The sequence below is a fragment of the Bos indicus x Bos taurus genome, chromosome 1 (assembly GCF_003369695.1).
Source record: "Bos indicus x Bos taurus breed Angus x Brahman F1 hybrid chromosome 1, Bos_hybrid_MaternalHap_v2.0, whole genome shotgun sequence".
NCBI lineage: Eukaryota > Metazoa > Chordata > Mammalia > Artiodactyla > Bovidae > Bos > Bos indicus x Bos taurus.
In genome coordinates this window covers 60,288,819-60,304,006 of record NC_040076.1, presented here as the reverse complement: position 1 = coordinate 60,304,006, position 15,188 = coordinate 60,288,819, and the positions used below count along the sequence as shown (strand labels likewise).

General features: G+C 42.6%; 1 protein-coding gene across 3 annotated transcripts in view; it reads left to right on the top strand.

Annotated features, from left to right (window-relative positions):
* Nucleotides 1-15,188, top strand: part of LSAMP (limbic system associated membrane protein) — a 713,009-nt gene that overhangs the window by 645,839 nt on the left and 51,982 nt on the right. For all 3 annotated transcript variants that reach the window (XM_027525501.1, XM_027525630.1, XM_027525557.1), the window contains exon 4: nt 13,493-13,627. In XM_027525501.1, coding sequence (XP_027381302.1) covers nt 13,493-13,627 — 135 coding nt within the window. The remainder of the gene's footprint in view (nt 1-13,492; nt 13,628-15,188) is intronic.

The following is a 15,188-nucleotide window of genomic DNA, read 5'->3' as shown; positions in this document are numbered from 1 at the left end:
TTTTGCTTATCTGTAATTTTCATAGGAGGGCATTTATATACTGTACTGATTGTTTTATTTATTTCACACAATATTGTTTGGGAGATGGCCCACATGCTATACAGAGCTGTCATCTTTTCATTTTCTTTGCTGTCTAGGATTCTGTTATATGAATATGCCACAATCTATTTAATCTCTTCACAATGTGGGTGCTTCCGATGCTGCTGTGGACAGCTCTGCACACAGTAGTGGAATTGTTGGATCCCTTCATGTCCTCAGCTTTAGTAGGTATTGTCAAACTGTCTCCCAAATAGTCAGTCGAGCCTGCTGACTTTGAAAATTCAACTTTTTGAGGAGTTTGGCCCTTTTATGTCATGTTTGTGCATGTGTGCTTGGTTGCTCAGTCACGTCTGACTCTTGGCATCCCCATGGACTATAACTAGCCAGACTCCTCAGTCCATGCGATTTTTCAGGCAAGAATACTGGAGTGAGCTGCCATGCTCTCCTCCAGGGATCTTCCCAACTCAGGGATTGAATCCTTGTCTCTGGCGTCTCCTGCATTGGTAGGCAGATCCTTTACCACTAGCACCAACTGGAAGCCACTACTTTATGTCATGTGTGCCTAGTCCCTCAGTCATGTCTGACTCTTGCAAGCCCATGGGCCATAAGCTGCCAGGCCCCTCTGTCCATGGAGTTACACCAGGCAAGAATACTGGAGTGGGTTGCCATTTCCTTCTCTAGGGGATCTTCCTGACCCAGGGATGAAACCCAGGTCTCCTGCATTGCAGGCAGATTATTTACCGACTGAGCTACAAGGGAAGCCCGTTTTATGTCATATGTATTTTAAATACATTTTTAGTCTTAATATTTATGTATTAACCTTATTGATGAAGGTTCAATTCCTGGATCAAGATCTCCTGGAGAAAGAAATGGCAACCCACACCAGTATTCTCACCTGGAGAATCCCATGGACAGAGGAGCCTGGCAGGGGTCCATGCGGTCTCAAGAGTAGGACAGGACTTAGTGACTAAACCACCACCACTCATATGAAATAAAATCAGGGCCTTCCAGGGGTATTTAATTGTATCTATCCTTGACTCATTGGAAAAGACTCTGATGCTGGGAGGGATTGGGGGCAGGAGGAGAAGGGGATGGCAGAGGATGAGATGGCTGGATGGCATCAATGACTCGATGGACGTGAGTCTCAGTGAACTCCGGGAGTTGGTGATGTACAGGGAGGCCTGGCGTGCTGCGATTCATGGGGTCGCAAAGAGTCGGACACGACTGAGCGACTTATCTGATCTGATCTGATTCTTAATAAGTGTGTGAGTTCCATAGAGTTAGGGATAATATATTTCTTCTACTTCCTCTAATTCTTGTAATTCTGGTTTAAATATTGGCCTTACATGGTAGCAATAGATATTTGTCAAATGACTGTTTGTAACTGTACTCAGAAACCGTGCTTCACTGTTCAGATCAAAATCCACTAGCATATGTATTTTTAAGTATTTAGGTCTTATTATGCCAAAACTTTATATTTTGAACTGTTACTCTTATTCAGCATTGGGAGTCACCCTAACTCTCTCCCATTTACCCCACTGATGATAAATTCCTTTTTTTTGGCTGTAGTTATCTTCTTCTGTTTATAAAGAGCTCAGAAAATAAATGAACAGATATAAAAGTGAAGTATTAAAAAATAAGTAGTTTTATTCTTCACCTATATCCAATTATTTGGACTTCCCTAGTGGCTCAGTGGTAGAGAATCGGCCTGCCAAAGCATGAGACACAGATTTAATCCCTGGGTTGGGAAGATCCCGTGGAGAAGGGCCTGGCAACCCACTCCCGTATTCTTGCCTGGAGAAGAATACCATGGACAGAGGAGCCTGGTAGGCTAATAGTCCATGGGATCACAAGAGTCAGACACAACTTAGCGACTAAACAACAACAGCTGTTTAAACAACAATATCCAGCTGTTTAAACAACAATATCCAGCTGTTTAAACAACAATATCCAGCTGTTTAAAGGGAATCTCCACTTGAATGTTTAAGGTATGAAAATTCATTTTATAACACACACACACCCCTACCCCAGCTGCATAAAAATATCATCCAGTCCACAAATCAGTCAAACCAAGAACTTCGGGGCCACCCCTTTCCCTCACTTGCCACTTTAATTACAGTGGAGTGTGTGAAGGCAGCGCCCTTCCATCAGGCGAAGGCAGTCTTGGGGGCTTCCTTCATTTCAATCGTTTAAACCTCTGTGGTGGCCTTTTCCTCTCCCTTTGTTTTTATTTAAAAAGAAGTGGAGGAAACATCCTCACACAGTGCTTTTTAAATGAAGTGACTTGTCAAGTCAGAGACTGTGGCCATAATCTGAAAGGCAGTAAATTTAGCGACCCTCACTTGCACCGACAGCCTGTCATGCACTTGAAACATAAATAGCGGTGGAGACAAATCGCTGCTGTTTTCTTATTAAGTGCTGGCCCACTGGCCTCATAGCCTCTCCTGGGCCCACCCTGGGAGGGCGACTGCTGTCCAGAGTAGGCATGAGCTGTCTCCTTGTCCCTCCCACTCCACCTCTCCAGTGTAGCCCCAACTCTGCAGCCAAGACCCTCACTTCCACTACAATCCATCTGCCTCACAGAGGCTGAAAAACCCCAAGGCTGAGGGGCATTGGTCCACAGAGGGCGGCAACACAAACTGAAAGTTGATGGGGTAATTGCTCATTCATTCACTTCGGCCTAAAGGCAAGAAGCAAATTGCCAGACTTCTTACCTGCTTAAACTATTTTCTTTCACTTTTTTAAAACTTTCTTCTTATTCACTGGGTTTTCAATTATTTATTTTTTAAATTGAAATATGCTTGATTTAGCATGTTGTGTTAATTTCTGCTGTTCAGCCAAGTGATTAAGTTATACAGACGTCCATCCTTTTTTACGTTCTTTTCCACTGTGATTTAGCACAGGATATTGGATATAGTTCCCTGTGCTATACAGTAGGACCTTGTTTATCCGTTCCATTTATAATAGTTTGTATCTGCTTGCTCCAAACAGTCTATCCTCCCCCTACCCTCCCTCCCACTTGGCAACCACAAATCTGTTCTCTATTGTCTATGAGTCTATTAAACCATTTTCTTTCCTGGCCTCCCCTCATCCCTACACACTACTTTCCTCTTCATTACTTGCTTATTGACTCTAAGCAAGAATACTTTCCTATATTGGTTAGAAGGGCTCATTTAGCAGTGAGGCTAGATTAAGAAGGGAGACTGAGAGTTTGGGGTTGAGCTCCAGAAATGTCACTGCAACATCAGGGCCTGGGATGACAGGACCAAGGACCAGATGTGGCCAAGGCCTCCTTTGTTTTAATTACCTTTCAAAGACTTCTCAGCAGCCACAAAATTATGCCCAGTAATCCTTCCACAGTGCAGTTGCCCTGCTGAGTTTAACACATTCACTTACAAAATGCCAATTGATTTATGTGACTCTTAAAAGCAGCAGCCACTGCTCTCATCTCTCTTGATATTTAATCCTCAGCCTTGGCAGAGTCACTAATGACAGGTCATGGAAGACCCCTGCAGTTCTGATGACAATGGTGGGAGGATCTTGGTTGTTGCTGCCTCTGACCAGCCGCTCTAATCTCTGCCTCCCCCCTTCTTAGGAAATAGTCTAGAAACAATCAACACCTGCAGAAAGTTTTATGTCTATTTTATTCCAAAGGAGTCTTCTAAGTGTTTTTTTTTTTTTTCAGTTTTACCTCTTTGCTTCTTCTTCCCCTCATCCCAGAATAATAAAAAAGAAGTAAGACAGTGATTCCTTGCTTTATGACATAATGCTACATCATACAAATGTACTATAGTCCCTACTACCAAGGCTTGAATTACTACCAGTATATATATTACATGTTTAATCACATTTAGCCCTAGTTTCTGAGCAGTTCTATATATTTCTGAATGCCTGTGAAATGCAATCCCCAGGATAGTCCAACCTGATACCAACCTTGTCAAGAATGGAGCTCATTATTTTCATCCCCAAATATGCATTCTTTCCTACTTACCTGAATGATACCAACTGCCTTCAAATCGAGGAAGTCACTAGCTTTCAATCTATGAAAACATGCTGTATTTAGAATTTATTTCTTCACACAGTAGAAAACTCAAGTGGACCACAGGAGACCCCAGGGCAGGTGAGGCTCCAAGGATGGGTGATGCATTCCCTTCTCCTGCCCTCACAGACATCTGCACTTTTTCCCACTGAGTCTAGACTCTGCCTCAGCATCCTCCGCAGTGTTGAACCACTGTCAGTTTGTCAGGGTTGATGATGGCTGTTTGACAACCTTGAAGAAACATCTCCACTTTCACAGCAGTTCACAGGGCAGCTTATCACTGTACATTTTGGTACTCAGCACACCAAGAAATTGGCACCGAGAGTAAGCAGTGTTGTTATACAAAGGACTTCAGACAGGTAAAATTTCCATGACGTTCCCCACTTACATACCCTGTTTTCTCAAGAAAGAAAGGAAGGAAAAGTGGAAAAAAGAAAGCTTAAAATAAATCAAATTTTGAAATGTCATCTTACTCAATGCCTGATGGGAGCCAGAAGGCTCCACGGTGCCTTCATTGAGATGCAGAGATACTGAACATGGCAAGTCCAGAGTCTTCACACCACCCCTCACACTGCAGCCTATGTATTGCTGTCATATCACGCTGCTCATTTCTCCTGTGTGGAGAACTCTATTTCAGGCAGGATAACCAGATTGCCACACCCTTTTACAATTCGCTGGCTCTGATTCTCTCCACTTGTGTTTTTCAACTTCCTGAAAACTCACTTCTCCCAGTAAATCTTTACTCATATAAGTGCATTCTACAGAAGGAAATGGCAACCCACTCCAGTATTCTTGCCTGGAAAATCCCATGGATGGAGAAGCGTGGTAGGCTACAGTGTATGGGGTCACAAAGAGTCGGACACGACTGAGCGACTTCACTGACACTTTCACACTGTCCTGCAGCTCCTTTGCTGTCTGTTGGCGTTTGTGTACAGCAGTGGCTTTATTCTGCTTTTGGAAGGACCTCTGTAAATGAGGACGTATAAACTTTTAAATACCAGCTTTTTTCTCATTGATTGCTTTATTTGATTCTCTTGATGAGTAAGTACGTAGAGAAACTTTGAAAAAACTGAAGACTGTTTTTTTATTTTCTTTATCTATAACTGAGCTCCACTGTTTTGGAAATTCCCCAAGTGTCCCATTCTCAACCTCATATTTATATTCAGAAGACAGAACTAGAGCAGATTCTGAGAGCTAAGAATTGAGCTAACGAGAATCTTTACTGATAAAAATAGTCATGCCTAGATAGGAAAATGGTCTCCAAATGTCCACAGACCTGGTTCAAACCTACGTTCTTCCTTAATATCATTACAAACTCCAGAAATTTCCTTAAAGGTACACTCTAAACCTGGATTCCTCATCTTAATGGTGTGAGTGTGAAAGTCTCTCAGTCGTGTCTGACTCTGCAACCCCATGGGCTGTAGCCCACCAGGCTCCTCTGTCCATGGAATTCTCCAGACAAGAATACTGGAGTGTGTTGCCATTCTCTTCTCCAGGGTATCTTTCCAACCCAGGGATGGAACCTAGGTTTCTTGCATTGCAGGCAGCTTCTTTATCCTCTAAGCCATCACTGTGAATTAAATATAATGTCTGAGTCACTTAGCAAAGTATCTTACGTGTGTTTATCAAGTGGTAGCTCCTTCCACAGTCCCTCTGCAATATTTCTTGAGCACTCCAGCATCCCGCATTGTGCTGTTCACTAGGGGGACAATGATGAGCAAAGCCAGACATGGTCCCTACAGCAGAAGATTAGCTGTCACCAATACAATTCCCCATCAGAGGACTAAACATAGAGGATCTTGATTCCAAGCCTAGCATTTAGAAGGGCTGAATGGTTTCTGTAAACTGACACCAAGTAGGAAGGAATGGTTAAGTATGAGCACAATAACAAAATGGCATGGCCCTGAGAAGGATGTGTGGAAGGCAGCTTCTGGTTGGATGCTGAGCTCAAACTATGTCAGCTAGCTGATTTTTTGTATATGAAAGCAAAAACCCAAACCGTAATGAATTGGATCTCTCTGGATGCCAGGAAATATAACGCCAGGGTGTACTTCTTCATTTGCCCTATGCTCATTCATAGAGTCAAAGCCGGTTGTGAATCTTTCCAGGCATTGTGCTTGCCTCTGATTTCTGGGTACTAACTACACCCTTTGGGGCCACAGAAGGCATGGGGCCAATTTGCATAATCCACACCCTGTTGTGTCTCGCTATTCAAAGAGGGAGCATTTCTACAGCAGAATAACCAACCCCTTCCCTTCTATGTAGGTACAAATATCTTAATAGTCAGATGCCTCTGTCTCTGGAGAATTCTCTATTCTTTCATTTCTATTCTTCTAACTATTCCTTATAATCATCCTCATTGTATCCGTTCTCTCCATCCCCTCCATGCCCCACACCCCCCCACCCCCATTCCCTTCAATACATTGTTTTTCCCTGTGTCTCTTTATTCTCTTATGATTGCTGCTCTGGCAGCTGTGTCTGCCGCCTACCCTCCCTTCTTTCAATCATGGATCGGTTACTACTCTTCACCCCTCCCTTGATGGGTGATGAAAAGTGGGAATGAGAAGCTGTTTCCACCTTTGGACAGAACTGTTGTCAAATACTGAATGATCTCTCAGGTAGAATGTGAAGCAGAGAAACAAAAACTTCAAAGGATCTAGAGACATGGCTGGAAATATAAACAGAACCCCATCACAAGCATTTTTTTCCCTAGATTTCTTGTGTTTCTCTCTTCCTTTTTTTTTTTTTAGCATGTCTGTACAGAAAGTAATGTGCATAAAAAAAGGAAGAAGCAAAAACAGGAACAGGTATGTCCTTAGGATTAAAAAAAAATGAAAACATGAAATGTACTGTAAGAACAGAAACTTGTTACAGCATTTGAAGTTACCACAGGAAACTTCAAATGGCATCATTGATTCGTGATCTTTTTTTTCTTTTCTTTTTAGAGGTAGAAGTTCATAGCTGGATTTTGCTCACCCTCCTCACTCCCCCCTTTCTGACCACAGACTCACACAAACACCCACATACATACATACATATATACCTGAAAGACAAGTGCTACCTCTTTGCCTTTCATTAATCTATGTATATGTGTTTGTATTTACAGCCAATGGGTTTACAGTCACTTACTTAGAAAATATTCCAATTTAGGTTAATAATGGGAATGGCAACCCCATTTAAAACCCATCTTCCCTTCTGTAAAAGAATGATCTACAGAAACGTGATACATATAACTCAGAATAGTGGGGGAAAATGCTTCATCCATTTCCTAACATGTGAGAATCCTTGGAATTTTACTTTAAAGTCATAAAACACTCAAATTTAACAAGTTTTCTAAATTTTATTTCCTGTATCTCAGATAAAGGTAAAAGAAAGACAGATACAATGATTATTAGGGTAGCAATTTTTTTTTAATTTAAATAGGGTATTGGATGTCATACCATGGAGAATTTTCAATAGGCTTGCTGTGTTTAGTGAGCAAATATTTGGGTGTTAGTGAATTTGCATGCTTTTCCTAAAAGTTAAATGGTTATATGTAAATATATAGCCCTTTGTATGTATGCATATTGAAGGGGAGGGAGATAGAGGAGAGAGGGAAGAAGGAAAGAAGGGGAGATAGAGAAACACCAAGGCCATGTGTTTAATTTCAAATGGCTGCTTGCTTCCAAATGCCTGGTTGACCTTGGAAATCTAAATAAATCAATATCTTGGATGTGAACTCTACAGATTTCACCAAAGCACGATCCTCTGAAGGTACTGTACTCAGAAGGTAGCACCTGGTGTACTTTAATTGGTGTTATTCCTGACTGATTTGCCTCTACATCAGGGAACACAGAAGAGAACATTTTCCTCCTGCCATCAGCTCGAGGCCCTTCTCTCTGACTTATGAAGAAATATTAAAAGAACTAATATGTACAACTTGAGTAAACAGTGGCTAAGGGGCAATATGCTAATTATGTGAAGACTTTGAAAGGTACATTCACTGAGGAGGACGAGAAGTTATTTAGCCTGGTAGCTGAATATTGCCAGAAGACACAAAAGCACAGCAAGCAAAGGGAGATTTAAACTAAACGCCAGATCCCAGAATAAATATAACACTCAGCGACGTGAGCAAGCTTGTGGAAATAGGTTGAGATGTTTAAAATACCAAAATACTGAAATTTGCATTTCAAGTAAACATTTATACAAGGGCTGAAATGATAGGAACAAGAGAAGGGCCCATATTAGCCACACTATGGCTAATATGAGAAGGGCCCATATTCCACCAGAGAATTTACCAACAGGTAGAGTGGCAGACTCTGGTCCAGGAGTCTTCCTTTGAGAGAGTAGAGGGAGATGGTGACAGGACCCCTGGGTTGAGAGCAGCTAGTCTGCTGAAACTGAAAGAATGGGAAAACAGGTGCCCTGAGGGGTAGACACATGGGGGCCAAGGGAGGGGAACAAGAAGATCTGAGTGCATTTTAAAATTCTGTGACTTAAGATAAATGTGTTGTAGTCCATGCCTTGAAACAAGAAACTGCCGTTGGTCAGATGAAAAAAATGGCATTGTGCCCATTTCCACCTGGGGCCTTGCACTTTCTCCTGAAATAATAAATACCCACAGTAGATACATCCTTAGGACACTGCCAGAGATGCCCCATCCAGCGTTTCAACAGCAGAATACTCAGCACACCAATTCTTCCCCAGTGAAATTGTTCTTTGTTAGCATCATTAAAAGGGAGTGAATGTACACATCAGCTTCTGTCACAGAAAGAACAGAAGGTATGGAAATTACCTTCCAGTAGTTGGTTCCCATAAGCAAGATGATGTGTTGAATCTGACCCTAGTTTCTGCTGTTGTTTTCTCAGTCAGTTAAGCTAACTTAACAAATGTTTATTGAGTAACTAGTCTGTGTTCCGGAGAAGGCAATGGCACCCCACTCCAGTACTCTTGCCTGGCAAACCCCGTGGACGGAGGAGCCTGGTAGGCTGCATGCAGTCCATGGTGTCGCTAGGAGTCAGACATGACTGAACGACTTCACTTTCACTTTTCACTTTCATGCATTGGAGAAGGAAATGGCAACCCACTCCAGTGTTCTTGCCTGGAGAATCCCAGGGACAGTGGAGCCTGGTGGGCTGCCGTCTATGGGGTCACACAGAGTCGGACACGACTGAAGCGACTTAGCAGCAGCAGCAGTCTGTGTTAGACCCCGTGCTGTGCATGGGGATATTGCAAGACACAGTCTCCAAGGAATCTATAGTCTGGTTCTTTGACTTTCTAGCAATTGAAAAAAAGCCCATTTCCTCTCAAATCACAGTGGATTAATGAGAAACGATCAAGTGAGAGATTGTGTGTTGTAGGCATAGTGTCCTGTGGGTACAAGAGAAGTAGACTAGCAAAAAGTGGCAGGATAAGAGGTCCCACTGAAGGATCCAAGAGATAAAGGAAGAATGACAAGAAGGGCCCAGAGATACTGTTTAATATTTTAAATTTTTGTCAAGATTGTTGAATGAGGGAAGACCGTCTAGTTTCTCTTAACTATATTTGGTTAGCGTCTTGAGAATCCCCTGCTCTGATGGACCAGCTGTGCACACTGTGTGCCAGAGAGACAGGTGGCCTTCAGAGCGTAGGAGAGCTAGCATGGGAGAAGCAAAATGACCTTTCTGCCTTATGGGTAGGACATTTAAAGGAAAACTCCCCCTTTATCCTGAGGGAGTATTGAGTGAATTCTTCCTAAACACAAGATTGAAAATTCATCCCATGAAGATTTGATTTATTATCTGCTTATCATGGCTTCTCAGGTAGCTCAAATGGTAAAGAATCTGCCTGCAATGCGGGAGATGTAAGTTCAATCCCTGAGTTGGGGAGATCCCCTGGAGAAGGAAATGGCAACGCACTCCAGTATTCTTGCCTGGAGAATTCTATGGACAGAGGAGCTTGGCAGGCTACAGTCCATGGAGTTGCAAAGAGTCAGACACAACTCAGTGACTAATACACTATCAGGAAAAAATGAGATGATGAATACCTACATTAGTATTCATGTGAGAATCCCAGATGCCAAACCCAATAAATGTTACTTTATTTTTTCTAATTCATCGCAGTGTTTACTCTCACAGGTGCCATCTTCCCAAATGGACAGGGCCTTGGTTGTCGCTAAAAATCATCTTTCTCATGCCTGGAACTGGTCTATACCTTTCAGAAATTCAAAATGCAAGATCAGTTCAGTTGCTCAGTCATGTCTGACTCTTTGTGACCCCATGGAATGCGGCACACCAGGCCTCCCTGTCCATCACCAACTCCCGGAGTTTACTCAAACTCATGTCCTTTGAGTTGGTGATGCCATTCAACTATCTCATCCTCTCTCATCCCCTTCTCCTCCCACCTTCAATCTTTCCTAGCATCAGGGTCTTTTCAAATGAGTCAGTTCTTCGCATCAGGTGGCCAAAGTATTGGAGTTTCAGCTTCAGCATCACTCCTTCCAATGAACATTCAGGACTGATTTCCTTTAGGGTGGACTAGTTCGATCTCCTTGCAGTCAAGAGTCTTCTCCAACACCACAGTTCAAAAGCATCAATTCTTCAGTGCTCAGCTTTCTTTATAGTCCAACTCCCACATCCATACATGACTACTTGAAAGAAAAATGCAAGATAGGGATTCATTGCTCAGCATTTCTAGTTATTTTATGGAATGGGAAAAGAATTCAGGGTTGTTGGCCATTTATAAGAAAACTCTAGTCCTTTTCTCTTTCTTATACTAACAGCTCTGTACCTAGGAATAAAGTTGATGGATGTGGAAGCAGAGCAGGGCAGAAATCCCAAACTATTCTGAACTCATCTTCAATTCTTTTTTCATTATAATCCACCATTATTCTCAAAATCAATAATGCTGTCTTTACTGTAAATCCCACTTTTGCGCTTCAGATTTTTAATGAGCTTTGTCCTATTTTAGTCTGCAGTTGTCAGTGTTGCCATTTGTCTTCAGAGTATTTATATTTAGCTTGAAGATTCTTAGCATCACTTAGTTGGCATGACTCTAAGTTCATGGTTGCAAGGATGCTGGAAAGATCTTTTTGTCTCCTCCAAGCCCAAATTCTTCCCAGCTAATCCAGTAAAGTAGACTGTTACCCTTTCCAAGATTTCTGTTTTCTTTCTTACCGCATTCAACTTCTGTGGCACGAGAAGTCAGATCTGACTACTTGCATGAGTATGGAGAAAGAAAAAAGTGAAAACAAAAGGAAGAAAAAAATAGCGTTTTATAAATGCAGTAAGTCCCCTATATACAAACCTTCAAGTTGCAATCTTTCAAAGATGCGAATGTGCCCTCGCATGTCCGGTCACGTAAGGCATGAGTGAAATTGCAGCTTGCCCTTCCTCTCCTATTGCTGATGACTCTTAACTCCTATCTCCCATCTTCTCTTCCTCCTCCAGTTAGTAACTCTTCTTGCCTGTACACAGATGTATGCCAGCTATTGTACTATAGTACTGTACTTTTCAAGATACTGTTCTATAAGATTAAAAGTTTTTCTTTATTTCTGTTTGTTTTTATGTATTATTTGTGTGAAAAGTATTATAAACACATTATATTACATTACTATATAGCTGATTATGTTAGTTGGGTACCTAGGCTAACTCTGTTGAACTTATGGACAAATTGGCCTTAGGAACGTGCTCTTGGAATGGACCTTGTTCATATGCATACTGTAATATGCAGCTACGTGTTGTCATTTAGCCACTAAGTTGTGTGTGACTCTTTTTGACCCCATGGACTGTAGCCTGCCAAGCTCCCCTGTCCATGGGATTTCTCAGGCAAGAATATTGGCGTGGGTTGCCATATCGTTCTCCAGGGGATCTTCCCACCCAAGGATGGAACTCATGTCTCCTAAAGTGGCAGGCGATACTTTACCACTGAACCACCAGAGTAGCCCGTATGCAGCTAGGCACTTACAGACTAATTCTATAAAATTTTCAGTAGAAGCATGTACTTGATAATGTGCAGGACTCCAAACCAAATTATTATAACTATTCCCTTTTTGTTGCTGGGATTTCAAAGTTTCCTCAAAACTAGTGATAGTGACAATTAACAGAAGACGTGAAACTTAAGAGAATCCTGACAGCTGTGTTAAAGGATGTTATCAAAGAGGCACTAGCTTTTATTTGGAGCCTAGTTAGCAGAGTTAGCTGACATATTTAGACAGTGAATTTGTCTCTCTGCTGGCTGGCTGTTATGTTGATTTGGCCTTCAGAGAATTTCCTGAAAAGGAAAGCAGCTTGTAGTATCTGAACAGAGCTATTATTTGGTACCATTTAGTGTAGAAGGACCAGAAGCAGTGGCAGGACTGTGTCCTCTAGGACCCTCCCAGCTACTCTGTTCTAACGCAACAGCAGAGGCATTGGTAACTTGAGGGCCACGGAAGTTGAATTTAGCTGCAGTCTGTAGGACTTTCTGGCCAAACTCTTCCCTACTCAATCCCCATTCCTCTTCACCTTCTTTCTCCCCTTTTTCTCTTCTTCCCCCTCCATGTCTCACTCCTGCACCTGCAGACAGAAAGTCATTTAATCAACAAACCTGCCTATCTTGAGACTTCTTTATAAAAATGGACGCATCCAGCTTTGTGCAGCTTTCCAAAATGGGCCTCCAGACCCCTGGTTCCAATGAATTAGGCCAATGATATTTAGCTCCCTAGCCCTCCCCACCCCACCATGTGACAAAATGAGCCATCAGCATCACATTCTCATGGATCTGGTCCATGCCCTGAAAGTCTCATGGATGATGTAGTTTGGTACTGAAGAAGGAAGCCATAACTACAACACAGGGTTTCGGACATGACCTTTGTGAATAGAATTCCACGTAAGCTGGGAGAGAAGAGTGACAGCTTCTCAAAAGGAAGCAGCTTGTCCTAATAACAACTTTAGTGGAAAGTGTGATTTGCAATGTGGTCTAATGGATGATTCAGCCCTTCGGGGCTGCCTCTCTGAGCCCTTTACGACTGGCATGCCCCTCCCCACAACTCCCACTTTGCTCTAAGCCTTTAACCAGTGACTGATGAGTGTGATGTATAAACATTCCAGTTTCTTGACTCTTGATGGGGACAACTTGGAACTGGGCTCCATGCTGTGCCCAGAGCTCCCTGGGGGACTGAGCCAGGCTGCCCGCTGTGAAACAAGACTTGGCACTGCTCCCTGGCTTGGCTCCTTTCTCTCCCAGATCCCATTTTCCCACTCCCCTACCAGTTTTTCCTGAGAACACTGTCTCCTTTATCATTTTCACATGACTTTTTGTCTTGGAGTCTGCATCCATAGAACCTGACCTCAGACAAAGAACACTATCAAATTATTGAAAAGCCATGTGGATTTATTGCTTCTAAAAAGAAAAAGAAAAAGGTGATCTGCTGCATATTTTAAACTTAAAAAAATCATGCAAACCTCTGTTTTTCAGGAAGAGAATTTGAAGGAGAAGAAGAATATCTGGAGATCCTCGGCATCACCAGGGAGCAGTCAGGCAAATACGAGTGCAAAGCTGCCAATGAGGTCTCCTCAGCAGATGTCAAACAAGTCAAGGTCACTGTGAACTGTGAGTATGGCAGGAGCCGGCAGAGGCCATGTGCCCAGGGCCCGCCTCCACATCCCGAGAGTTCTACAGATCCTGTTAGCAAGAGAACATTGCATTCCAAGCAGATGCTCCTCTGGTCAGGGATGCACATTTGTACATTGGACATATCCAAGGGCAGGACTTGGCCTTTGAATTTGATAAATCAACTGTACCAATTCTAAATATAACCCATAATGCATTCAACAATACACTCTGTCTTTGACTCAGACTATAGAATTAAGAAAACATGATCAGACAGCACTAGAAGTTCAGGCAATTACTCTTCTGGTCTTTGGGAAGACCAAGGTCATACCACTTTGGGAAAAACAACAATTCGTATCTGTTTTAGCTGGAATTTCCATCTTAAGGGATTGTTTGTCAGAAGAGAATAATTCAAGATCATATTTTATCCTCGGCCATTGAGCTAATTGGCCTTGGGAACAAACTTAAGCCACCGTGGTCAGATACCATGTGTCCCTGACGGCGACTAGGGATACCTGATAGGTTAATACTGGTTATGTATTTGTCCCCAAGTTGGGCAGATTAGAAAGGAAGATTTCAGTAAGATGCATAGGTAAGTGGGCATACTTTGAACTCCTCAGATGAAAGGATCCTTAGATGTAGTTCAAAAGAGAAGAGGGGGAGGCAGGGGCAGATCCACATGATGTGTGTCACCCAGCAAAGGAATAAAGAGAATTCGTTTACCCTGTTCAGCGAGGAGTGACTTTCCATGTCATTCAAGTTCCACATCACATAACTGTGGCTAGTGACAGGGACAAAAGTGTGTCCTGACAGTTCTTCTCTCCTGTGTGTTTAACACATACACACACACAAGTACATACTCCACACAGACACATATGCACAGATGACATATATACACACATGCCCAAAGGCGCACAGATACACATGCATAGACATCTTAACCCATATTTGAAAATATGCTTTGGACAGTGATAAGGTACTTTCCACCATCTTAAGCCTTCCATGCAATTGACCTAGGTGCTGCTGGCTCTGTATGAAGTGCTAGCCAGGAAGGTACCAGTGACTCTATTTCAGGGTTTGAAACACTAAAGCCCAAGGAGGTGTAATTGCCTTTCCAAAGTGACACAGAAAGCAAGGGTGAGAAAAGGGATTCAGACTCCAGTCTGTGATTCTAAAGCCCATGCCTTTCCTTAGGAGAAAGAGGAACAGGTGTTTTCAACTCTTAGTATGTACTAAGGGATTTATATTTGAGTTTTAATCCTCACAGCAAACTCATAGGATAATCATCCTTAGTCTGATTTTAAAAATTTGGAAACAGAGGCATAGAGAACCAAGGAAACTTGCCTTAGGTGACCTGGTCTATTCTGGGCTGCGCTCTTTCCCATGGCCTTGCTCCAGCCTGGCAGCCTTCTGAAACAGAAAGCGAAATCCCCTTCACACCAGACTTCGACGGATCTACAGATACAACGCTGCTGTATCATCTATGGCACTCATTTCCAAGAAGCAAGGGGCTGTGTTTGAAAAGGTCCAGAGTGTTTTTATCCTGTCACTGTCTGTGATC